The 27,416-nt window shown below is 39.8% G+C and overlaps 1 protein-coding gene across 3 annotated transcripts in view; it reads right to left on the bottom strand.

The window, feature by feature from the left end:
• Positions 1-27,416, bottom strand: part of unc5cb (unc-5 netrin receptor Cb) — a 103,896-nt gene that overhangs the window by 28,212 nt on the left and 48,268 nt on the right. For all 3 annotated transcript variants that reach the window (XM_067485159.1, XM_067485160.1, XM_067485161.1), the window contains exons 2-4: positions 17,174-17,404; positions 9,988-10,131; positions 5,214-5,317 (exon numbers count right to left, since the gene is read on the bottom strand). In XM_067485159.1, the coding sequence (XP_067341260.1) occupies positions 5,214-5,317; positions 9,988-10,131; positions 17,174-17,404 (479 nt within the window). The remainder of the gene's footprint in view (positions 1-5,213; positions 5,318-9,987; positions 10,132-17,173; positions 17,405-27,416) is intronic.

The raw sequence follows: 27,416 nt of genomic DNA, 5'->3' as shown, positions 1-27,416 counted from the left end.
TTAAGCCAAAATGTATGATACATCCATGCGTGGGTGGAAAAGTCTGAATTTGACTGCAGAGAGACACGAAGCACACATGCTATTTTTTGTGAAATATTAAATAATAAACTAGTATAAGCTGTTTCTAAGGCTGCAGCTTTGGAAGTTGGACAACTGTGTGATGCACTCTGTGCACGCAGTTCTTGGTCTCTCCAAGTCTCCTCTGGCCTTTAGAAAAGCTTAGATGATAACTCCACCAAGGGAGAGGGGTTTTGTGCTGTGATAGAGGTCACAACCTTCTCGGTATACAATACAACCTTCTGGAGAAAGGATAAAAATGCTGGGACCGATTTGCAAGCTCAGTGTAAACAGCTCAAAAATCATTTGAAAGTGATAAAAAAAGCATCTTTTTTCCAAAATGAGAAGTCTCATTGCCATATTAAATTAAATTACCACCTGGAAGCCAGCCATTAACCTTTTCTACAAATCTGGTGCTTAGAAAAATATCATTGATATTATTCTGTCCCTTATGGGAACCGTAAACAAATACTACCTCAAGTGCTTGGGAGGTGCACTTGTGCTTCCAAACAAAAAATGACAAGGAGCTTCTAAAAAAATAAGTTGCTCTGTAACGCTTTTAGCATAATGTACATGTAATTCCTTGGTTTTGTTTTCTCATATAAGTTCAAATCCTTGCATCGTTCTAAAACCCTAAGCAGTCTGTCCTGTAATGGATAAAGTTTTCAATTCTTGATTTGATTTGATTTGGTTTGATTTTGCATGCAAACATTTGTTAAGGGCAGACCCATTTCAGATAATAGTAGAAAGTGCATGCAGTGACTTTCCACAGTGGACAGCAGAGCTCATACATGTTGGACTATTAGAGGATATCACAGCCTTTGCACGGGAAAACAGCAGTGATTGACAGGTGAGGGCCTGAAGGCAATCTTTGGTTGGTTGCCACAGGGATTTGGTTTGGCCCCTTGACACCCTTTCTCCCATGGGTAACCATAATGAAAACACACTTCCACTTTCGCTGGGCACTGATGTGTTGTTACTCTTGACATTGTTGGCCCCCCTCATAACTGCACTATGCACCATTTTCACTGGGAGGAAGCACTCAGCTATTTCTTGACAAGGTGACCTCACGGGACACCATTTGTCATGTGCCTTTTTTTTACCTATGAAGTAGAAATTGGCCTAAAAGCATAACCAATCACTAACATTTACATAGTTTGATGTGTGGGAAAAGTGCATGCTGGATCTCCTCGAGTGCTTCAGTCAGGACAATTGAGCTATATTGGAGTTTTTGATAACACTCAAAGAGAGTCATTATTGGTACATAAGAAACACAAATAAGAAACATAATTTGAGCTGAATAACAAACTTTATGGACCCAGAACTACTATGAAATTTGGCTTTGGTTATTACCCCAGCTGTCTAAATTATCTGAAGGAGTTTTCTTAGTTCTCTTGACGAGCAAGTGAAGTAAAGAGCTTTTTGTTTCCTATCCTTCTTCTCAGTAAAGCCAGTGGACTTAATCATGGCAGCAGGGCCTCTTCCCTGCAGAGCATCAATGACTCGTTACCCATGATAACACGGCAGGACCTCGGCTGACTGAGAAGATGCCTGAATTAAAATCCTGCTTCCATGGAAACAGGCTCAGCAGCTCACAGCGCAGTATCACCTCTGAACTCTTGTCTTTCTCTTAGGGCTGTGACAAGTGCTCTGAAGTGGAGATGGAGATGGAGGGCATGGTAGAAGAAAAGAGAAAGGAACAATAAAGAGGCATTCTTTCACAAAGGAGATTTAAGTGCATTTTATGAGCCTACCACATATTCTCAGTATGAAAAGACCCCACTATTACTTCGGCACAGGCCCTTTAAGTTGTTGATGAAAGAGCTTCATGGACATGTCCAAAGGAAAGGAACAGTTTTGAGCTGATGATAAGTCCTCCATCCCCATCTTTACCTGTATTATTCTTTCTATGAGCAGAACTCACTGGTGCAAAAAGCCTTTCCTGTCAAATCCCTTCTTTTACGAAAGCCACAACAGTTTGATTTTTCTTCTGCTCCTGATTAACTCTATATCAAATATTCATGGCTATGAAAACGTATACAGTAACAATGGCTTTTAGGGAGTCTGGTGAGTGTCAAATTTATTCAGACCAAGACTTTCAGATGACTGAATCTTTGGGCTATTTCAGAAACCTCAGCCGCAGTATTTCAGTCCTCCAAAGCCAAAGTTCCATTGGTAATGGTGGCAAAGAGAGCCAAAATAAATGCCTGCTGATTTTTTTTGTGTGTGTTTGTGTGTAACAGTGTGTACTCCAGATCCCAGGGACTATATGTACTTCAAAAAAAAAAAAAATCAATGTATCAACTACTTTGTCAAAAATAAGGGCTACAAAACCTCAGACTGAACTCCAAATGTGAAACCCTCTGAGGTGTCTGATGGGATCTATTTCATATGTTCTATTCAGAATCACAGGAGCAAATCCTGACTATTCAGCATAATGTTTAGTTTTCAACACATAAGCCCTCGAAGAAAACCAACCATGACTTAAAACCACTCAAATAGAATCACAGGATGTCATTACTGCGGTAAACCATCATGACAATCCATGATGTAAATCATCTTAGAAGTGGGAACACAAAAAGGACAAATTGAAGCTGGATCACAACAAATAGGACAGTGCCACTATAAAACCTGAGATCGAAACTAATTTTGATTGTGGTCTTCCTAGCTTTGAAAGAGTGCAGAATACCTTTTTTAAAACTGAGGTAAAAACATGATCAAAGTATCGCGTCGAGGTTGCAAACAAACTATTTTAATGCCATCAACAACAGTAAAAAATGGTCATAGTTCTCTGTACAGTAAAACGTGTACAGCTTGGATAGTTGTCAAGAAGCTAAATGACAGAATGTCTTCATAAAACCTTTTCATTTGGCATTGCAGAAGAATCAGAGGAATCGTTTAAGTTACGTCCCTCTTCCTGTTCATCAGCAGTGAATATTTTTCTTCCAGGTGGTCAGTCATAATCCCACTGTTCACTCGGTGGATGAATACACCTTTTTGGCACACAGGCATGTTGACATGTGAACATGCATAGCAGAACATGTGTAGTGCAGCACACACTCAGCAAGGACACAATGCATAAGAATCCTGCACGTCCGTTTTAAAAAGAACAGCTTTGAAACCCTGCAACCTAACACAATGTCCATCACATAAAATTCGCATGATTTACCAAAAGTGTTGTAAGAGTATGGGTTTTACAACTCAGCCACAGCCTGCCATTCTGCCAGCCTCTCCCTCCTTGGGTAAAGGCCTGTGAACATCTGACAGCCCACTGGAGGCCTGACAACAACCTACTGGATGCAACCCCGACGAACCTCAACAGCTCCTCTCCTTCTGCCTCTCTCATTCTCTCTATATTTTTTGTCTCAGAGTGGGTGAAATATGACAGATCTTTCCTTCCCAACGGCTGCTACATATTTCTGCAGATTCATATGTAACCACAGACTTAGCCCATCTGCTTTTTCTGAGGCTTTTTCTCTGTGGGGCTTGTGTGAGAAAAGGCCTGACAAACAGATGAAAAAGACGCATTCGGTTTCGTCCTTTTTCCCACTGAAGCAGCTGTGTTTGAGTTCTTGTGGAATGCAACTGTTGTCTTTTTTCATAGCCATGAGGTAAGTGTTGGTAATTAAAGAAGCTGAATGTGTTTCATTGTACACACAAAAGTCAACTACATAACAGAAGGGAAAGTAAAACGAGAAAACAATCATTTTTGTCAGAATACAGAAAATTATGCATGCAGGTAGAGTCTGAAACAATCTGTTCAGCATTTAGTTTTTTCTTTTTGGAAGAAGTGCAACACAACATGTCCTGAATTCAAATTTGATATGGTGAAACTCAATCGCTGTCTGTAGAGCCTGCTCCAGCATTACTGAGTTCTTCATTGATGGAATGCATGGCTAGTTTTGGGAGGGATAACTACATTGACTACCTCAACAAGGCCAAATTTATTACCCAGACTGAAAATACTATTATTTATGACAACTCTCCTATTTATCCTTTAATGCCACAGCACTTCCATATCTCAGAAAACATATACGTGCCATCATTGGGCACCAGCTGAGTCTTTAATCACCACACTGAGCCACAGAGAGTCCTCAGACAGGCGGCTGAATCACCAGTACTATATGGCTGCTACAACAATGCTATCAGACTGAAGCCTGAATTGTATAAGGAGAGTCTGTGGAGTGCCAGTACCAAACTTTTGTCCATTTAGCCTGTCAGCACTTTCAGCAGGGATAAATGCTGTGCAGTTCCACTCACTTAACTCAGCTTTTCCAGGTCAATCACAAGCCTTTGCAGAGTTCAGTCCCTACACCCCCCAACTCAAAAAAAAAAAAAAAAACACCAAAGCCCCCCTACCCATCAAACCACTCTTTCATCCTCTATTTATGTTGCTGCAATCTCAACTGAGCCTTTTCAAATGCAGCTATAACAGTGTTCACCTGTAGGGCAGAGACGAAGTAGAGCAGGGAGGAGATATTGGCTGAGCTAAGGTAACACAGGGAGACAAATGGTTTTATTCTTTTTTTTCCTCTCCCACATAATTACAAATTCCTCTCCTATGACCAAATTGCTGTGACTGGTCAGTGTTCAGGAAACAGCCAAACTGCATAAATAGCCCAGATTGTGGTGGAAAATGCCCTTATCTGTGCACCGGACCGTGTCAGATTTACTCTGTATTATTTCATTACAATTTCTGAAATGGGCAGAATTCACAACAGAGCAATCAACACACTTTGCACACTTTTTAATGTGGCACAAAAGAACAGAACCATCGTTAAAATCTTAGCCTTTTGGTTTACCAAAACATATGAGACACGATAATAAGTATGCAATATTGATGATTATGTTGCTACTAGACATTTTACAGTTACAGTATTATATACAGTGATTTCATATATACTCACACCACGAATGATAACATTTCAGCAGAAACCCCAAAAAGTGAGTGAAGCTGTTTCCTTAAACATATCCCAAGTAGAGCCTGATTATTAGATTTGAGGTCATTTGGCAGGGCTTAGTATGGATAATCATATCACTAGCTTGCATTTCTACAGGAAACATGTATCTATCAGAATGTATCTTTTCCTAGAAATGATCAAATTTCTCTACCAACTATAGTGTACTGCCTCAGTGAAATGACCTGTGTACCATACCTCAGCAGCTGGGATGCCTTCAGGTGGGCGACATTGGAGCAACACTTCCTGTTCAAGTGACACTTCCTTCCCAAGAGGTTCCTGGTCAAATGTCTTCCTCAAGTCTACAATGAACAGATGAAAGCACACTGTGTATTAATATTTACATATATCTCAGTGACATGACAGTGTATCTTGAGAGTTTTGTTCAATATCAATGTTTTGTGATTCCATAATTTAATTGTACTGGATGCTAGCAATAAATAATAACCAAAAGAAAAGACAGGGTAACAGTGGGCATTAAAATTTTGACGCTTTAACTGCAACTCCTGTGTTCTTTTTTATCTTCCCCACGTACAAAACAGATAAATTGCCCGAAGTAGATAGAATGAAGACAGGGAGAATAGGGTTTGTTGAAAAACTAATATTTTTGTGGTGCACGATCCTTGGTGGACCATGGCAGGGCAGGGATATTGGCTCTGGCAGGGCAAGATTACTGAAGTGTCATGCTACACTGAAACCTGAAGCCCATTAGACATACTGTATATCATCACCTCCTGCACAGACAGACGCAGGAGCAGAGGGAGCAGCATCATACACAACAAAAGAGTAGAGGACAAATAAAGGAGAAAAGAGAGTTAAGGTTCTACTTAGGAACATTGGGACACCATAGTGTTAAATCTACAATTAAATCTCGACTGACACCACTTCCACAGTCTTTGCAAAAGTCTTGGCAGATATTCTCTGTATATTTTTATTCAACACATTTAATCAAGAACAGAACCACACCCACTACAGCAAAGTCTAAAATAATTGGACAAACATGAACTGAATCAAATCAACAGGCCAAACAATTCGTAATTGGTTAAAAGGGAGTATAAAATCTTAACCGGCCAATCTCCATTAAACTAAACCAGTCCGGCTTAGAAAGGCAAGAAATGCTGACAAGGTAAACAAACCAAGTTGAAACAAATCTGTTTGCTTCCCAGTGAATCTTAAAATCAAGCTCAAACTTTTAAGAGGTGAACTCCAAGATTGTGAGTACTGATTTTTGATTAGCTCTCACCAAACACATGCAAAGATGTTGCCACAGAGAAGTGTTGAGTCTGCTTCCACCTTACTGCTAATCTCTGATTTTATAATGGCATACCAATACATCAGCTTCTTTTTTTTACCCACACCTAAGTGTGTCCATGGCAACTAGCCTATAAATGACCCTGGTTTAGTGATTCAATCTGTGGAAAGAATATGACAAGTCTTCTTCACAGAATAGTATTAATACTCTAATGGGCTGCTATTGACATTGTGTTCTAGCACAAAAGAAAAGCACAATGGTTTTGAACTCAAGTTTTCTTATGTGAACAAACTGTAGCTGTGCAGTGGCAGAGAATGTATAGCAGAAGCTGTACTTCAGAGTCAAAGCACACTTAAATACTTACATAATAAGTCTAATGCTCTTGGGTAGAATGGTTGTTGAAAGTGTAGTAGGGTACAGTGTCCAAACTCTGTCTATTATTGTAAATATGGGTTCTTTAGTGTGTGGGGGACACTGAAGTATGCATATGAATGGATATAGAGTTGTACACAGACAGTTCCCATAGGCTTTATCAGCTGGAAGACACAGTGCTAAAAACTGATCAGCATAGAGGCTTCCTCCATAGCTATTACTGTAGGGGACATTGTACTGGAACAGATACATGTCACCGTTCACCATTCCACCATTTCAACAAACTGCTCATCACATCCCCTACAGGAGAAACTAAATCATATTCTTATTACCGTATACATGGTCACACTACACCCGAAGCCCTGAAGAATACCTATAGTCATTTTAAGGTTCATTTTTTATTTGGAAAAATGAACCTTAAAATAACAAATTCAATGAGAGCTTGCCCCAATTCAAGCAGAGAGTGTGCGTGTCTTCAGGGGAATATGCCATAACACCACAAATTTTAATATATTAAAGAAGCTGAAAGGGTGAGTGTTGAATTGAAAGCAATTTCAGTAAATGTCTGGTATAAAATTAAATGAAGGAATGACTGGAGGCATATTCTGAAACATGGCTTCATGGATTTTGATCCAAGGACAAATGGCATCTTTTTCTTAAGCCGGAAAGGAAAGGAAAGGAAAGGAAAGGAAAGGAAAGGAAAGGAAAGGAAAGGTTTAGGGGAAAATGTTGGTGTCAAAAATGTTTGACATTGCATCTTAGTTTAAATTGGTTAAAAAGGTAGAAGATGAAGTCACAGTTTAACAGTTGACAGGAGGAGAATCACCTACTTACTTTTTACACATCATCACATGCTGTATTATATTGTATTGTTTATTATTTACAGTCAACTTAAACAAAATGTCATTCCTGAAACAGAAAAACAACACATATGCTACAAGAAAGATTTTGTGTTGACACGTATATTTGCAGTTGTTGTTGTGAAACACACTTTTGTCTTTATTTGAATTATTGTGTTAGTGTTAAACCAGTCTGCCACAATTACCACCATGCGAACGACTGTACAGAACATTACAATTCCCCTGAATTACACAAGTATTATTAATGGCATGGAGTGGTCTTTTTGAGGTAATGTGAAATATTCATGCTTTTATTACACATATTTCTTGTAGCAGATAAACTAAAATTAAACACTCTATATCATTTGAAAAGCTTCGGCATTACAGTACTCTTGTTTAAAACACAGTAAGTAGCATGCAAGGGATCATTATGCACTGTGTTTTTTGTTGGATGTGGCTTTAAATTATGATTCCCCTCTGGACCCTCCCTCGTTTTCTCACTTCTTGTAACCCTGAGTGCTACTGCGGGACCCCAAAGGGCGTGGAAGCAGCTGAGTTGACATTCCTGTGGGAGTCAGGCCATTCCCTCCTCAGCGCACAAACACTAGGTACTGGTGCAAACCTCAATAAGAAATGTCAGTGAACGCTTGCCAAGTTTGATTTTTAAATACTAGTAATCTCATTTGTGAAAGGATAATAATGTTGTACTTACAGGAATAACAAGCATGAAAATCAAATTTTAAGTAATGCCAATCTCTTTGAATGGTATTTTGGTTGATTAAATTATTTAATTTGATTTTCTTCTATGCACTGACTTCTATTGTCTGGCTTTGGCAAGCAATCACTGCACCCCAAAAAAACGGAGGCCAATCAACACAGCTTTGGGGAGGTCACATAAAGGAAAGCCAATCACAACAAATTTACACATTCTCTGGTCCTCCAAAAAGCACTTAGAGACTGCGACAATACCTTTAGCCAGGCCAGCCTTTTGTGTAAGTCTGAGAGCCAGTTCTTCAACACAACAACCTCTTTATTCAGCAGCACTGGCTCTGACTCACTGTCTGATTAAACTGTATGTGTTTAGATGATGGGAGAGGAGAGGAAAACAAGCCCAGTTTCCATTAGCCTAACGGGATAGAGTCTGGCTCTGACAAGAAGCCTGCCTGGAGAGAGCACCCAGTAGAGGAGCTAATCCATTCAGCAGAAGCTAATGGGAGGGGAAGAGGGGTCCATTGTGATTTGAGGGATAGGTTAGTGCTGGCAGGCTGCTCATCATGGGTGATTATAGGAGGTGGAGCAGCGGGAGTGTGCTCGGTGGGAGACTGAGAGGCATGATTCTGATTCACCAGGCTAGTATAACAGTGGCAGTAATGAGAAGAGCTACTGGTGTTTGAAATAGTGGGTACACGCTGAATGTAGACAGAAACAGTACCAAAACAGAGGGAAACAGATGGAAATATAAAGATGCAGAGAAAGAAATTGAGAATTAGATGAGATATAAATTGAGAGGGTCAGGTATTTGATTGCTAAGTGCCTCTAAATGGAGTAGATCAGGTGAAAACTAGGGATATTGACTCCGTACTGTGCAGTATAGTGTAGATGAAGTCATTCTGACAGTGGCACTGAGCTGCCAGCCAAACATTAAGCTCAAGTGATATCCCTATCCAGCCCTATCCAATAGTGATAACAATGTATTTGATGCAGAATACACAGAACAAGTGGATGTTTCACTTTCTGTGTGTTTGCTACAAGTCAGAAAAGAAAGAGCAAAGCAGGGTGGGATATGTTAGTCGCAATGCTTTGAAATGGTTTTGACAGGGGCTGAAAAGTAATGATCTAGCTGATCGCAATAAATCACATCCCTTCCGTTGGACTTTTGATAACACAGCTTAAACAGTTATGTAATACTCTGTGTTTTGTGTTGCAGAAACATTGTCTTGATTCCACAGCTATACTGTTACACTCTGCTATGCCCACCATGTGTCTGGGGTTTCATTACTTTTCAGATTTTGAGTGGCAGAGCCTTCTGGGAACAGTTAAAAATAAGACCAAACTTTAGAGGCAACAGAATGTTTCTCATTAGTTGGAAACAACTGTGTTGTGCTTTCCAGTAGGAGGACAAACTCACAGGCAGAGAACAAATGAGAACCACCTACAGTCAAAGGAAGGAACATTTGCCGGAACCTCTCTAGTATGTGTACACTGCTGCAGCTCTTCTCTTCTTCTGCATGGTTTCTCCAGGTTTATACTGAACACAACGAAACTTATTCAGATTCTACAGGCTTTTAACATCTCAAGTTCAAAGGGACACTCGAGTCCCATGTTAGTAAAATGCTTTTTCTCACTGCCTCTATCTCCAGAATCTATAAATCTCTCTTGACAGTCTGTGAGATGCATCTCTTTGGCAGCCAAGATAATTTGTTTGGAGAGGAATACAAAGATGGGAGGGAAGATAAAGACTGAATAACACGTTGAAGGGGCTGGTGGGGGTGGAGGGGGGAATACTCACAGGCAATGCGAACATGGGCTTTGCGACTCTTGGTGGTCCCTGCGGAGCTCCAGGCCACACACTGACACCAGAAGTCCTCCGGCCCGAACAGCTCCTCTACCTGCTGTCTAGTGATCTCTATGCTGGCCTCTCTCACCACCAGGCCTGTGAGAAAAGACAGAAAAGGAAAGAAAAACAGTGAGATAAAGAAAGCATGTGAGAAAAGGATAAGCGGGGGCAAAAGTGGTAATAAGGAGAAAAAAAGGGTGAAAGAAAGTGAAGGAGATATACACAGATCACATTAAAAGGTTGAAACACATCGCTTGCCAAAGGGTTAATTAATACTACATAAATTGGAAAACTTGATTAGTCATATTTGAGTGGTCACTTGCCAAACCAAGTTACATTTATATCCAATCAAATTTATATGTGTCCCGCCCCCTTTTTACACAAAAGAATTATTCAAAATTAGATGTCAATCAAACTTGGTGAGCCAGTGGTGATCAGTGTTGCCAATTTTGTCACTGCATGTATCGAGTATTCAGACCCCTCTGGCGACTCTTTTTTCAAAAAAGAAGACGAGAATTTTTTTCCGTTGTTATTGGAGACTTTTGGAGACTCTTAAGGTAAAAGCAAGTATTGTTGTCACTCTTGTCAACGAGGTCCCTCTCATGTCCCGATACATTCACAGGTGGCCCAGTCCTTGCGCAGCAGCCCCTCCCAGCTGCGGTCAGAGGAGGGGATGTTCACCTCCCTGCCATGTCCAGACTACAAATTAAATAAATTGTGCCTGCACAAAGCCGCCCTACCCTAACCAGAAAGAGAATACAATAGAAAGAAATCCACACAGGCAAACTAAATGCAAAAATACAAACAAAAATATCTTTTAAATTTTTTGTGATTTTTTACTGCGAAAGGTTCAGGAAAACAGAAAATCAGTTTGTTTGGGTTGAAATAAGCTATAAGAATAAATGTTAGAAAACACAAGTAGCTCTCTCTCAATTTTATTTTGTAAACGTAGCTCTAATGGAAAAAGAGGTTGGAGACCCCGTGATAAATACTAACCTCGCACAATCCTTTAAATAAACCAATCAGTACATTTTACAGTACATCAATCATATCAAATGCTTTGAATCTTGGGCGTGTTTGTGTGTGTGCGTGTGTGTGTGTGCGCACGTGCATGTTTCAGTCTGGACCCTATTCTACAGCCAGAGCATTGAGCTGTTTGGGTCTGGGCCCTGTGGGGGTGGATTCTCAGCGTCATGGCTAACACAATCCTATTTGCTAACTCCTCTGATTACTGCTCATCTGGGTGCCAGGACCCAAACAAACAAATCATCCCCAAAACAAATGCCTCTACCAACAGCTGCCCCTCTAGACCAGATTTTGCTGCGAGTACAACTTGAATGTATGTGTGTTAATTTACTGTATGTCTGTGGATATGAGATTTTGTTAGAGCATGTGAATAAAGAGAATGCAAATGTAGAACACATTAACAGAAGATATTAATGCTTCTTATGCAGCTTCCTTATTTCAGTTCTCAATCCATCAGATTTTAGACAGAATATGATATTTGTGAGGAAAATCCGGATATCATGAAGAAGCAATGAAGACAGATTTATTACAGTAATACAGATTTCATTGCAGACATTATAAAACACATGAGTATCTGAACCAGCTAAAATAAGTGAATAATTCCTTCCAGTGTTTTAATGGTTCCAGGTGGACACTGCTGGCCTTTAGACCAATCTGAATTTTGATACAATGGAAGTATTTGACTGGACACTTAATGGGGCTGCAACAGTTCTTCAAATTTTGGAAGAATTTACTGTGCATATTCCACGTCACCTCATCCCCAAAGTGCTGCTCTATTACTGCAGCTTTAGATATGAGGGTTGTGCAGCCTACTGGAAAAAATCAAGGTAATGTCATTTTCCTGGAACTGTCACGCTTACGTACCTGGTCAGCAATAATGTGAATGTAGACTAAGATGTTTAAATTATGCCGAATTGCTATTGAAGGCCCTTTTGTGTGCCTAGGGAACATCCCCTGTGCCAATGCACCAACATCATCAGCTTGTACCATTACAACCACATTGCCTGGATACAAAATTCAGATCAGTCAACAGTTTTACAAACCACTGTCCATCAGACCTGCAAGATGCCACCGCCCTCTCCGCTGTTTCAATTTCTGTCGTTAGTTGACTGAATGACAGTTCAGTGTTTCACAGAATTAGCTAAATTTGGCTACAGTACTCAAACATTAGATATTAGCTGTTACTTGTGTTCTGTAAATGTAACATTTTCTACAAGTTACCGTCTATCTTAATAATGAGCTTAGCACAGGGTAGTAGCCGGCAAAAGACACCGTGTGCTACTGATGTAACATAATTATCATGCACTGCCTCAAAACTGTGTCAGAGACCACTGACTAATTGAAGTCCCAGTGTTCCTTTAACATTTAATCAGTAACCTAATCCTCAATTTAAATCAGATTTATCACAAATTGATTCACTACCAATTGACCTAGAGATGAAATGGACAGGTTTGAGACACCGTGTACTCCTAATGATTCAAACACTCTGTTTTCCATGACCGTGACATGATTATAGTTTTCCCTCAGCCCAGTCTTCTGTGTCATGTATTTTTATACATAAGATGTGCCAGAGACAGATTTGTAACATGAGTAAAGTTAATTATAAAAATAATTTTGACTCCTGTTGCATATGACTTAATATTTCTACATACTTAATGTCACATCAATAATATTGTAATCTTTGAAAAAAGAAGGTCTTTCCACATAAGATGACAGTATATTAGTCATCAATATAATTGTCAAACCCTGCTTATGTGTATGTTACTAAACATGAGCTTTCTACTCTTTCTCTGAATAACCAAATATATACAAGAGCTCAGTCAGAGTATGCGTCTGACTGAAAAAACCAAAGAGAATGGGAGGAATAAAAATGAACATGCCATTTTACTTCAGGTTCAGTGAATTCACACAGCCTCCTTGTTCTGTCACACACACCAGGCACAGTGACATCCCACACACCAGCTTAGCTCTCATGTAAAATTTACGCAGTGTGCCAACAGACTAGAAAGAGGCACGCTTGTACTGTATGCACACGTGTGCCTGCAGTCCGTGCGTGTGTGTGAGTCCAAATGGTGTTTGTCTGTGGCTGTCTGTACTGTATGCCAATATGTTTGTCTGAGACGATGTGTATTGTTTGTTGAATGTCAAGGATGGATGTGATGTTGGACGAACATCTAAGACAAAGTAGCAGAGGAAAAATCAATAGAAAAACAATAAGTAGAAATCTCAGAGGTTGTAAAATGCGTGCCAAAATGTGTTAATTTTTGTTTGTGTCTGCGCCCCAGACTGCTTCTGAACAGGGTTCTATAGAAGTGAATTGTCTACCTGAAAGGCCGCCTCTGCTGTAAGATAACTTGTGATGTGACCAGCTGTGACAAGCTAGATGATGACTAACTAGAAGAGCCATTAATGACTTCACTGCTATTATTAATGCTGCATTAAACTTCTTCTGACGAGATCCACTTGAAACACATCTGAAGGATCACTCTAGCAGAAAAGCTCTGATCTGAGCCTGCTGAGCTCATCAAGTGATTTCATGAGTGTGCTCAGCTACCAGCCCTTTGTAGAATATATACTATTACAATGATAACAACAAAACTAAACTAAACAGGCACACGCAATTTACAGTCAAGAGGAGCAGTGCGAGCCTGGACCATGTAGGGGCCAGTGACGAGGGGCTACTTCACACCCCATCAATGTGGCCATTAGCTGCAGAAATTACTCTACAATATGTCCCATTAATAGCTGGGTGAACTAGGGCGCCCCACTGGAGATGATACATTATTAATGTGCTCATTAAAGTAAGCTAGCCTAGTTCCTTAGTGTTAGCGCTGACTAACATTATTGATCAGACCAGTCAGGCAGAATAGGAGGCATTGGTCACTGAAGGAGAGCTGGAGGATGAAGGAGGGGTAAGTGCTCCGATTATCTATCCAGATGGAGAGTACTTCTGTTTGATCTTCTAGCTCATATCTTAGAGAGAGTGACAAGATGTCTCCAGTGTATATTACGCTAGCCGTGCCTACTTATAATTAATTTGCTGCTCATTTGCTCAGATCAATGCTCCTTTTTTGCTCACAGGAAACCACAAGCTTCCCTTGACAGTGAGACGTAAATACTACAGAGTTTAGGTGACAGCAGAATGACCACCTGAACACTACAGGAAAGAATAAAAACTGCCCTCACGCTTTCTTGCTGCTCGCTACTTTTCATTTTGGTGCCTTATCAGAATCTCATAGAGATACTGTAAAACATGTGTTCCCTTTAAATTCCCATACGAACTTTAACTACAAACACTCTATCTCGGGTGCATTAAAAATACATTCTCTGATATGTTTTTTTTTTGCCATTTTTTCAAACAAACTCATATTTTCTCTGCTCATTTTATTCTGGCAACTGGCTTCTGCTCAAATGATAATCACTTGCAATCAAATCAAATGTTGATCATTTTCTGCTTTAAATGTAATCACCTGCTCCTTAGAAAATGATAATGTCCAATTACACTGCTTATCATGGTATTCATAAGTGCTTTTCATTGTATGTGTGTGTGTCAAGTGCAAGTGTCACGTATACTCCATACAGCATAATCCATTGTGTGTCACATCCATTAAATTAAAAAGCCTTTGGATTCTACATGTACTGGCATGTGGTCTCTTGAACAGCCACAGTGGAGAGCTGCAGGAGAGTTGAATCATGCTGTGAAAACCATTGTGCAGGAAAAGGATATCACTGAATCGAGTCCCATATTGCAGTTTACACTGCAACTGCTGCTGATGCACAAATTGTGCTTTTAGGATTTTTCATGATATCAATACTTTAATCTCAAGATTAATAACAAGTCTCTCCACAGTGATCTTACTGAATTAAAAATGATTTTGATTATAAATTACAAAATAATTGTTTGAATACAGTAATTACTCACCCCTTCAGGTCATTATTGGCACTTTGGCAGCAATTACAATTATCTTTGGGGATAAGTCTGTATCATTGTTACACTTTATTTGGGTCTTAACACACCATACTTACATTCTTACACCTGACATAAAGTGATGACTTGGTGTAGCCACAATTACTACTGTGCCATTTTTATTTCGTAAAGACTGATCCACCTACATTCTAAGGGACTGAAAACATTTCTGTATCCATCTCCCAATTTGTCCCATTTAATCACCTTTTCACAGAGTTGTTTGGAGTGTTCCTTTGTCTTTATGGGGTAGCTTATGGAAATTAAGTCATGACACTTACTGACCAAATCTGCAATACAGATACATTTATACTCAACTCAAATTTCCCTGACTTAATCAGTTTGAATGTGGCTGCCTGGCACAGAATGTTTTCCACTTAACTAAAAGATATAACATCACTCTGTTGCACATGCTTTGCATTTTGTATTTTATATATGTAGTTAATTTAAATTTGTATAGTTTTGTAGACATCTGCTGTTACATTTATGAAACTTTTTCAGTTTTTCAATGTGATCTCATAAATGTATTTAAATTCACTGTAATAAGACATGAAACACTTCGACTCCAAAAAGCACTATATATTTGTTTTGGTGAATTAAACTGGACAAAAATCCATCTTCCAAACTTTACAAATGTAAAGAATTTAACTCACACGCATGCACACACAGACACACACAGTTTAATTATGTTCTTGACTGTGTATTTTAAGTTAGTTGTCAAGAGTGAATCAAATATCTGGATAAAGTTTGGACGGATGCACTACTGAGCACCAACATCTATATTTCCTGTCCTCATTCTCTCCTAGTCTCTTGTTTTCATTGATTTCATTATCTCTCATTTCATCTTATTTTTATAAACTAAGAAATTCTTGCCATTATAAAAATGAGACAAAGACAGAGGACAAGAAAAAAAAAAAAAAGCGAAACAACAAGAGGTTAGAGAGAGAGAGATCCAATTTCTCTGGGCTACACTATCAGTTGTATTGACCAGGCTGGCCAATTTCTGTCAATCTGGGGAAATCAGAGAGCAATGGAGTGGGCTGAGAAGCTACACATCGTAGAACTAGTGGTTGCGTATGTGGAGTGCAAGAGCATAAATGAATGAATATCTGAGCAGTAAATAGCCCGTGGATATAGCTGCATAGAGTGGGTGCATGTATGATGTGTGGGTTGTTTTCTATGTTGATGCTTTTAGCACAAAACCTTCTGACACAAAGGCAAAGAGCCACTGCTACTATCACCCTCTGATTTGTCATAATCAAACCCACAAAACACATCTTCAGATCTTTAAATTCTTCATGAAGCACACCAGGTCAGGATAAAAGGATTTTATTTTTTTTTTTATAATTTTTTCTATTTGCACTGACAGCACCTTTTTTTTTTTATCTGTGTATTTGCTTCTGTATCTTGTGCCTGTTCTGCAGCACTTCTTTTGAACGTGTGCTGGCTGCTGTCTTTAATTCTTTTTTCCTCATATAGTTTAGTGAAACTGCACTTGAGATGTTTTTATACAGCTTAGACCTAAGACACTGCAAGCAAAAGTGATCACTGAAATGTATGTAGGTCATTTAAGTGAATGGGCAGCTGTCACTATGTTTGTGTGTGAGCATGCAGACGTGTTTGGCTGGCGGATGAAAAGAGTAAATGTGATGTGATTGGTACCTGTGGGTGACAGAAAGAACTCAATTTCCAATACAGCTGCTGAATGTAGCCAATCAGTGCTAGGCTGTTGTGTGTAATGGCTCTGGTGCTTCCAGGGCTGAGTTTTGTCGAAAACAACCCTGCTGGAGCTTCACTTCCTTCACATCCTCTAGATACTCACAAATGTGTGCACATACGCACACCTAGACACTCAAATGCATGGTGGGAGGAATATGCATAAGAAAGCAAAATTATCCTCACTGAGGGTGAGTGAAAATATTCTACAAATAAGGAGATGCTATTAAATTAAACTTTGGATTGATTAGCTGACAAGCCATTATGCATTGAGGGATGTTTTGCATCAGCAGAGAACATTTTCCAAGGTAATCATTTCCAAGTTATAATCATAAAAGCATAATGCTTTTAGCTGTATATGAATCATTTTCAGGATACAGAGTTTGTTTAGATGCACACATGAATATGTATGAATCTGAACAGTTCACTGACCAGAATTTTCATCCACCCGCTCCTCCACAGTGTGCTCCTTCTGGTGAACCCACTCGCTGTTGCATTTGAAGTAGATCTGAGTGGCGGGTGTGGCCTTGCAGTACAGGTTTACTGGCTTGTTCTTGACTATGTAGGCCTCCTCTGGTTCCATCAAAAACACAGGCAGCGGCTCCGGGGGATCTGAAGGAAAGGTTTCTGGCAGCTCACTGAGTCCAATGAAGTCATCATCCACTGTGAAGAGAGACGGTGATACGATGAAGGGAGAGGGTGACAGAACAACAGATAAAAAGAAGTACAAGGGGAAAAAGTCGAGAAAAGTGACAGAAAGCAGTGGAAAAAGAAAGGATGGGTTGCGAAGAAAGGAAAGCAGACAAGAGACAGTGGGACAGTGTATTACAACCACAGTCTTTAGATGGGATTATCCAGTCACACAGCACACAGTGAAATCCCTATCATTTGATATTTAGGAATGTTTACACAAGTGTATTTTAGAGGACGGGAAATTCTGGGATTCCTCTCAGGCAATAAGGCTGCATGGAGTTACAGAAACCGGGCCTTGCTTGGTCCAACCACAACCAGCTACTGCAGAGAAATGAGCGAGAGGCAGAGCCAATAATGAGAAGCAGAGTTCAGAGGTTGACTCTGAGGAACTGAAGTTATAAGCTCATCTCTTGCTGTCTCCCGATTTCTCTCTCACTTTCTCTTTTCCCATTGCTTTTGTCTCTCTATGTAACACATACACACATTCACAAACACACATATGCATGCACACACATATGCAGCACATCTAATGACCTCAGGCTTTTGGCCCAGTTTGTGCCATTCCTCAGATACTTCTGCAGTAGACAGATATGCTTCCCTGTAATTACAACTCCCTTTCATCTCCCTGTCTTAAATAACATACACACAGCTGCATGCTTGCACACAGACATGAACAAATGCTCACAGTGGAACAAAACGTAACAAACACACAAATATATGGGCACAGTCGCCCATGAGCAAGCACGGCTAACTTTCTAACTCTTTGAAGAGAGGAGGATGAAGCCTATTCGGCACCCCATTTGTCACCTCCAGAACTGTTCTATTCTTACCATCGAACCGGTAGACATCAATTATTCACCAGCGTGAAAGAAAGGAGGAAGAGTAATAGAGACAGAGATACAGTGGAAACAGAAGGTGAGAGAGAGAGAGAGATGGTGAAAGTAACTATAAGTAACTCAGTCAGACAGACGTGGATTGAGACATTGAAATAGAGTTGGGCAGACAGACAGAAACATAGCACAGGAGGATAGAAAAAAGAAGGCAGACTGTTCAGATAACAAAGAGTTTATCAGCCTATCAGTAATTCTTCCATGTCCTTCTATCTACCCGCCTCTCTGTCCTGTGTGGACATGCTGGAGCCTTGTTGTCTGACAGAGGTTGCATCCTGGATGCTTTGGGAGCACTAAATAATGTTTTGGCTGAGCAGATATCTCCCCACGATGTCTCTCTAATGTTATCACGTCCTCCATACCTGCCACAGATTGAAGATGATTGCTAGGAAATGAAAGGGCAGGGGAAGCCAATCATAAAATGACCAAAGCTATCCACACCATGGGGGGAGGAGGTGCTGTTTTTCTCTGTTCTGTTATGGAGGTGTGTATGATACTGGTGAATATTATTTTACCATTTTTGAGAGTGTGTAACAAGTTCAAACTTGCTTCTCTTTTTTCCTCGGCTCCCAATCTGCTGCTAATTGAGTAGAGACAGTAAAGCCTCAAGTGACCTCCAACCTTTACGAGTAACCACCTTCCTACACAGTTTGTGTTTGTGTGAGTGCAGCGGAACAAGATCATTAGGTGTTTTGATCAACTTTCATCTTTCACTTTCTAAATAAGAGAAATACCACAATAAGATTATTGTGCATTTCCTCCTTTATGTCTTTATGTAGGTGATGACTCTATAATGTACAAGTCTATTTCAGCAGACCTCGGCTTAGTCTCTTCAGTTCCATAGTCCTAAGTCCACCCACATCCTCAGCCAAGGGACCCTGACCCAGAAACAGTCATAGAGAGCCAAGGAAACTCATTAAAGATTGTGTTAGCCTTTTTTCACCCTCCATTCCCATTATCTCTCCATCTCTGTCTCCCTCCTGGCTCCTTCGCTCTGTCGAACTGTGAGGCAGAGAGATCTGAAACAGCCATGAAAGCGTGGCTCCCTTACACACAGAGTGCGAGACGCGCGCCTCACATGCTCACACATATACACCCGCACAAGCATTAATGCGCACAGAGACACACACAAAGTCGCTTACAGATATTCGAATTCATCAACTTCCTCGGTGCGAGAAATAATAAATTCAAGTGAATGGAACTAGCCCTCCAGTGAAAAATCAGCCCATAAATGAAAAAAGAAACCACATGACAAAATGAAAGAGCCTGACTCTTACCAATCATGCCTCTCCCTCACAACACCCAACACTCCCTCCCTGGTGAACAGAATACTGAGAGTAACAAGAAGCTCAAAGAGAAACATTACTTTTTTGTAACTCCCCCACCCACAGTTTCCATTCATATACAACAAGAAGAGGACTTTATTATGTAAAGTGCCTTGAGATTACTTTGTTGTGAATTGGTGCTATATCAATAAAGTTGAATTAAAGATAGTAAAACAAAACCCAACATCAACAAAACAGTTTAGAGGTTTACAATACAGATGTTCTAGATGATGTGACATTGAAAGTACAAAGCATTTTGCCATACAGTACTTCTGCAAAACAAATGTGCATTTTCTTTTTAGTGTCATATTCTTTTAATAGGCACATTAATATGGCATGTCCCCACTGTTTGATATGCAGTATGGATTTTCCCAAGCATTTGTAATGCTGTGGCTTGATTCTAATCAAAAATGTTCTAAATTGCCTCCATATTGAGTGTTTAAAATTTAATGGAATATGTCCTCGCAGCACTTTTATTCAAATTGTATTTTGCTCTGTAATTGGGGTGAGTTTTCCTAATTCATATTGTAAGTCTTATTAGTGAATATTTTAAAACTCAAATTGAATAATAGTTGGATTTTACATCAGGGCCACAGCTCAGCTACAAAGAGTTTTCAAGATAAATGAGATGCATGTTTCCCTTAACATAAAGTTAATGAATGAATGGAATTTGCCTTTTTGTAATGTCAGTGTATTCATCAAGTATGGTGCAAAATGGTGTGAAAAAGGCAACTTAAATAGAGATGACCATTTATCCATTTAATTCAGGAAAGTGGGAGTAAAGAGAGGTATACATAATAGGACATGGCAGCTCTTGTTTGGCTCAAGTTAGCTTAAATAGTGGAATAGTGGAGTAATTTTAAGGGAAGATAAGCAAATGTTGTTGAGAAGGACACAAGTTTCACACAAAATACACCACAAAGAGAGAGATAGAAATTCACATAAAAAATATTGGGGGTTGAGTGTGGATCCTGTTCAGTGTGTTGTACACAGCTCACCAAGTTTCCTGTACTCTGGATTTTTTCTGCATCTTGGTATTGACAGTGTTTTCCTTTAACATTGTTTGGGTGATCAGCACCTCACTCATTCGTAGACACAACAGGAGCATGATTAGACGCTTAACAGTTTCCAATGGAAATAAATACTGGCTGGCTGTATAAAGAATGAACTTGTATACCCTTAAATGAGCTATAGGAATACTTTAATAAGCAGTATTTTTCTTCAATTCTGCAATCAGTGTGCCGCCATCACTGGACCCTCAGTTCATTAGCCACATTGTGCAGAGAACACATTATGTGGACAGAGACATTTCACTTACTTTGTTCAGGGATTCAACTATTTATCTATCTATCTATCCATTTCAGACTATGAATGTTATGGATTATATGGTAATTAAAGCCAAAGTGGATTTTTCATAAAAGACTATCTGCAAATATGCCAATTTTAGACATAATGTAAAACAATATTTTTCTACATTTTCCTATCTGTAGGGAATACCTCACATTTGCTCATTTTGCTCATTTGCTAGTTATGTACAAGGCAACCAAAAATCTAAGTCAAGCAGAAAAATGTAAGTTTAGTGTTAGATGCAAGTGCCCGATAGGAAAATGATAGGCTTTTTTTGATTGAAACCCTTTCATAAGTGCCTACAATTCACTTTTCAGCACTATTAACACAATAATGACATAACAAATCACATAATAAACATGAAGAGATTAAATACTAATAGTTATAATTCCCACAGTACACACAGATTGTGCAACAGAGCAATAAAAGCCTCATCTTGTGTATATACACAACTGACAATGTGAGTCCACCTTTACTGATGATGGAGGAAAAATCTATAGTACTATAGCGGATGTACCACCTGTCCTCCTATACTGTACCCCTATGATTAATATTTGCAAGACTGTATTTCTTACATCATATATCGTACGTGAGTGTCTGCGATAAGAGCTTTTGAATGCTGGGCTCTGACACCGCTGTGTAAGATAAGCTCTCTCTATTCACTCTGTACGGAAGGAGATTTATTGTCCCAAGGAAATCACTGTATCAGTGGAGCCAGTGTTGCCTTTCCATCAGTGGAGAGTCAACCATGAACAAGGATGAACACTGGCATAGAAATTCTGTTCCTTCATTTCTGTTTTATCGCATGTGTCTTGTTCACCCTTCTCTCTTTTTTACAGCTTTCTTTCCACTCATTCAGATACATACATTGTCCCTTCAGATAGAGATAAAGATCGATAAGTGGTTGACTAGATAGCTGGACAACAGGGACTTTTACTACGCAATGTTTTGTTATGCCAGTGTGGAAGGACAAGCTGCAGCTGAGTGGTCAGGCAGAATAATAAACCACTCAGTTGTCATGTCAACTGAAGCAGGATAAATGCTGTCAATCAGATCTACCTATAAATGTGCTTTGAGCACACCTACCCATTATATTGAGTGGACATAAATCAATCGTAGCAACTTTCTCCAGTCAATATTTGTTATTATTGGATTAAGTAAAGACTCATACATCCCAGTGGCTGAAATCAATATATATGGCTGTTGTTTTAAAAGCAAAACCCTTATGAAGCTCCATGAGAAACATACAAAATGGGCCCGGGCCTCCTTCCACGCTAATGTCTCTTTCCAGCTGAGTGCTTTATACACACTAATGTGTCTACACACATTGTCTGCAGGACCCCATCTAACGCCTGGCTGCAGCAGGTATTTATTGATTACTGTTAGTGGCCAATGACCCCCTTCCCTTGCCCTGTCCTCTCTGAGCCTCTCTGCTAGGGCATGCTCAGCACATTCATATTTCATCCCTAGGGAATCCTGCCATCACACAACCTAGCAGGGGAGAAGAAGGCAAGAAAAACAAGCAGACATTCACTAAAGTTAAAAGTTAAGTGCCTCCCACATTAACCTCCCAATCAGTTTACAGCTCATCGTCATTCCACTCCAGGCCAGAATCACAATGACCTGGAGAGAACCCCTGCACACTAAATCCACCAAATAAACCAAATGAATAATTCAGCTGAGGCATTGTGTTAGCTGACAGGAGTTATCTCTGTGTTTGTTCTGTCTTTTTTTCTGTGGCCGGTGTGTCTTGACGGGTTAGGTAAAAGTTAGAAGTGTATGTAAAAGTGCACAGATGACATCATCAATTACATCACATAACTGCATTTGAAGTATTTCTAATCAGTTGTCAAGTTTTTAGAGCTAACAGAGGGGAGAGCAACAAGGTTGTGGAATACAACTTTGGACGTACACGGTTTTCTTGTGGAAGCTGTTCTGTGGAATTTAGTGGCTATCATCTCAACTTTTTCTGCGGAAATACTTTATCAGCTCAATTATGGAAGGTGGAATTCAATAAATGTTCAGTGTTTTGTCATACAACGACCTCTGGAGTGGATAATTGTTGGACCACTGGACAGGAGTACGCCTGCCTCTACAGGCATTATAGAGAGGTCCAATTCATGGGTCTTATCTTTACCAGTGGATGCAATGTAATTGGAAAAATGAATCTGCCCAAATTGATTTAGCCCAGCTCCCTCTTTAGTGGGCTAAAGAGGAAGCTGATAATAAAGCAGCTGTAGTACAGAGGAGTGGTCCTGAAGATAAGCATTTAAAAACACATGAAATAAGGGACATTCATATGATAAAAATAACCCTGTGTTTTCTTGTTTTCCTGTCTTTCGATACAGCCCTGTTTAAATCATGGGCTATGTAGCATTGCTGGTTAGGGAGGTTTTCTTACTACAACATAGTAGTCTTCTTGTAAAACATGCCATGTCAGTATGTTGTCTTCTGGGGGTCAGACTTGTTGAAAGTGATCTGTAAATGTTATTATGTCCAAATCAGTTAAAGTTGCCATTGTGACCTTTACAGACAAATGACCAGGCTGCTAAGTCAGACATTAAGCTGACACTTTTGGATGCTGCATGTCTGAAAGAGGCTTAAGGGTATTGAGTGGACAGAAAAATGCTGAATCCATTATAAAAACAATATTGTTAGTAAAAGCAACCTTTAAGGTGCTGGTTCTTGTAGAGCCAGTCATATTTTTCTCGTTGGGCGTGTTAACACGCTCTCTGTTTCTTATCCATGACCTTCACTCGGCCCTTCTGCACTCTGGCAGGAGGCAGCTTATATTTGCCAGGGTCATGCTGCGCTCTCTCCCCTGTCTGTCCAGTCACATCACAGTGCCAGGAAAGCCAAGGTCAAAGCAACGTAATAATTAAGGCTTATCATTTCATTATTTACCGTTTCACATCAAAAATACTTGTATACATGTTTTAAAAAAATTCTATTACAGGTTTAAATCGATTTTAGTCCAGTGCACTTTCCAAAAAGGTAATTTTGCCAAAGATTTCCTACTACAACTAACAGAATCTAGGTACTGTAAAAGTGTTCTCCACTTTGGGCTTATTCTCTATTGGAATCTGTTAATCTGGTATTTGCACAATGCAAGGCCATATGTTATATTCATTCTGCAAATTACATGTGGTAACATAAATTCTGCAGAGCCAATGCCATAGCAACAGTAACTCTTAAGCAAGACAATAAAAAGTAAGATGCTTAAAATGTACAGTATGTCTAACAGAGACAACCTTTTCATTTCAGATCAGCAAATGTCACTTTGCTTTAATGATACTAGCAAGTACTTATCCTAGATAAAAACAAAGCATTTGTTAGAAGAATGTGATTTTATGTTTATTTGTTATTTCTACATTGTGAAAGTGGTTATTAAATTAACGCTCTTTTCATTCATCTTTTATATTTATCTATTACTCACACACATCGCAATCTCTGTTTTCCTGAAGCTTTTACATTTTTTTTCTTACTGTCCAGCAGTTGTGCTTTGTTTAAAGTTCTTTCTGTACTGGACATTCCCATCCTTTCCCCTGTCCTCCCCCCATTTTCTCCCTCCTGGATGAAAAGCCATTTTGGTGGTTGATTGGAGAATGATGCTGCTACTTAGAGAGTCACTCCATCAGCACCAAGGGAGGAGAGGAGAGTGCAAGGAGAGAGAGAAAAGCTCAGGAGGAGTAGTGGCTCCCTGGGGCGTTGTAGCTGTGATGGGTGAGCTGTCAAACGCCCCATTGTCCAAATTACCCAGCAAGCACCATGTCACCACCCGGGACTAATTTACGGTGCGGCACAGACATCGCTCTTTGAGTGGAGTCCACAGGAAAGCAAGAGAGAAAAGAGGTGTAAGAAAGAAGTGGGGGGTCAAACCTAACACCTTCCAAATAGGTACAACAGGGTTTCAAATACTGACAGTACAATACAAGCTCCAATTAACTTCATGGAGGTTTAATGTTTGCTCCCTTTATGCTTCATAGCCTCAATGACAGATGTCAATATGAATGTGTGTCATGCTCCTGTGCCTCTTGCCCACCCACCGCTTGCTGAACAGACACATTTACTGATGCACAAACACTTTAGTGCAGTTTTAGGGCAGCTATTGCATACAGAAGCCTCTTGGTTGACTTCACTTGCCTTCATAATGACTAGTCCTTTTAGCACAAACTGGCATGCCCGTTCACTTGTCACACGTCACACCCCTGGGTGCCCAAAGCCAGACAGGGCCATCGCCCAACACCACACTGACCGGTGGGCCGTAGAGCAGATCGGTTCTTGTCAGTGAAGATGAGTCCCACTCTCTGACCCCTTACTGTGCCCAATAGCTTCATGTGGTGATTCTACTTTGGCTAATTGGCCCAGAGCAGCGGGCAGCCCCATTCTGCCACCAACAAAAAGCCAAAGGACCAGAGTGCAAAATATATCAAATGAAAAATGACATTAGGAACATTACAGGTCCATCTCATAAAAAAACAACTATGACTATAAGCTACATCACTTTTAACAGAATAAACTCTAAATGCTACATTTAGAATGCAAGGAAGTGTCTGTATCATAATTACAACCTATTTAAGTAAATAAACCAAGCACTGTTTTGGTTTTCCCAACTTACATCGACTTCAAAATCACATCTTCTGGGAAGAAAGGGCACCAAAAATCAAAGAGGAAGCATTATATAGTGAAACAAAAACTCACCTGGGTCAGGTATGACTGCTGTTTTGTAAAAATGTTATTTTTTATGTTACAATTTCTGATTTGAGTCTGATGGTAGTGTTGAACTAACATAAAACACACACACACACCCAGAAAAAATAGATTTAAAGTGACAACTGGAAAAATGTCTTACTGTTTTGAATTCAATTCACCACCACTTCAAGCACTTAGCAATCTGCAGGGGTGCTAAATATCAAAGAAAATGAACAATAACTAATTCATTTTCTGTGTTAAATTACAACACTCAAAAGATGCAAGAGTCGCCAAGTGAAAGTTGCCAATGTGCTTATCAGCCTTCCTCACACAGAACTAAAGAATTGCCATCATATACAGTTTATCATGTTATGCCTCTGCACGAACTGCAGCACTAAGCGCTACTTTCATGCAAATTGGCATCCAATCATACTAAAAATTAAACGACTTGTCATGCAAGATTAAAATAAATCTCAAAGGTTAGAGTTCAGGTTAAATTTTGAACCATCTTTATTTTTATGTGTTTATGTCTCATCAAGCCTTTGTGCATGAAACCTAAAAATGTAAACATGTGTTTCTGCATTGTATTAAGAAAGACTTGAAAAATTTGAACCTGTCCTTTCAGGCAGTGATTAAAAAAAATTTCTTCTCAGCTTGATGGGGGTTTTAGTTCAACTTTTAGCTGATTGTTTGGATGTCCAGCCCACAGCTTTGCTGCTGTGGTTTCATCACACAGAGTTGTTTTTGTCTGGAGCAGGCAGCTGTTTTCAGCAAAAAAGCTTGTTGGATTTTTTTCTGTCCTGATGCATCAAGCAGGGACCCTGGCCAACATAGAACCCCATACTGCATGTTTAAGTGGCCAATTTTCATACACTAGTGCAAAGCTGCAGAAAGCATAAACATATAAATGTGAATGCATATCGACAGAGAGAAAAGCACTTGACCAGCCACTGTGCTCTCAAAACAATGACATTATGCAGAAGAATATTTATTAGATGTGTGCACTTTGCACATACAGCACAGTATATCCTGAAGCACTCACATGTCCAGCTCTCCTCACACAAAATCCCTGGTAGCCCTTTATCTGAAGGACACTACAGTCTGGAAGTGTGTCAGACTGTGTGAGACACAGTCCCCAGTGCGCAGTCTATTCTCCATGTCTGTCACTGAATCAGACTGCCTTCTTTTTCCCCTGAGACGCACGCAGACATGCACAGCCTCCATACCCACATCAACTTCTGAATCTAATTCTTCCACTAGTCAAACAAATTGCAATGTGAGACGCTATGGAAAGCCATGTAGTGTTTTACGACACTCTGTGTTGTTTTTCAATAACTGTGTCCTCTCCTGTGTTCCCAACACTCCCACAAAGCTGAATAAAAGTACCAGAACCATTTACTGTAGACATTGCATGTGATGGGAAATTAGAATATAAGGATTTAATGTATTCTGTAATATGGCAAAAATGAGTTTATGCCCTAATGCAGGGTGTGATGGTGTAAATGTGGGTGGGGTCTGGAGGGTGTGAGGTATGTGTTTGCATGTGCATACATGTGTCTGTGTGTGATGGCTGAATTAATGTGACAAGGCAGATGTAATGCAGAATCATAAATCTTAGCCCTGGGATGAGTCGAGGGAGAGCGGGAGGCGATATATTAAAGTGCACGCACAGACACACATCACCGTTTTAATGCTGATAATAAAAACAAGACCCCAGCCAAAATAGCC

This window comes from Channa argus, chromosome 18, assembly GCF_033026475.1.
Source record: "Channa argus isolate prfri chromosome 18, Channa argus male v1.0, whole genome shotgun sequence".
NCBI classification, from domain to species: Eukaryota; Metazoa; Chordata; class Actinopteri; order Anabantiformes; family Channidae; genus Channa; species Channa argus.
This window is presented reverse-complemented; position numbering and strand designations above follow the sequence as displayed.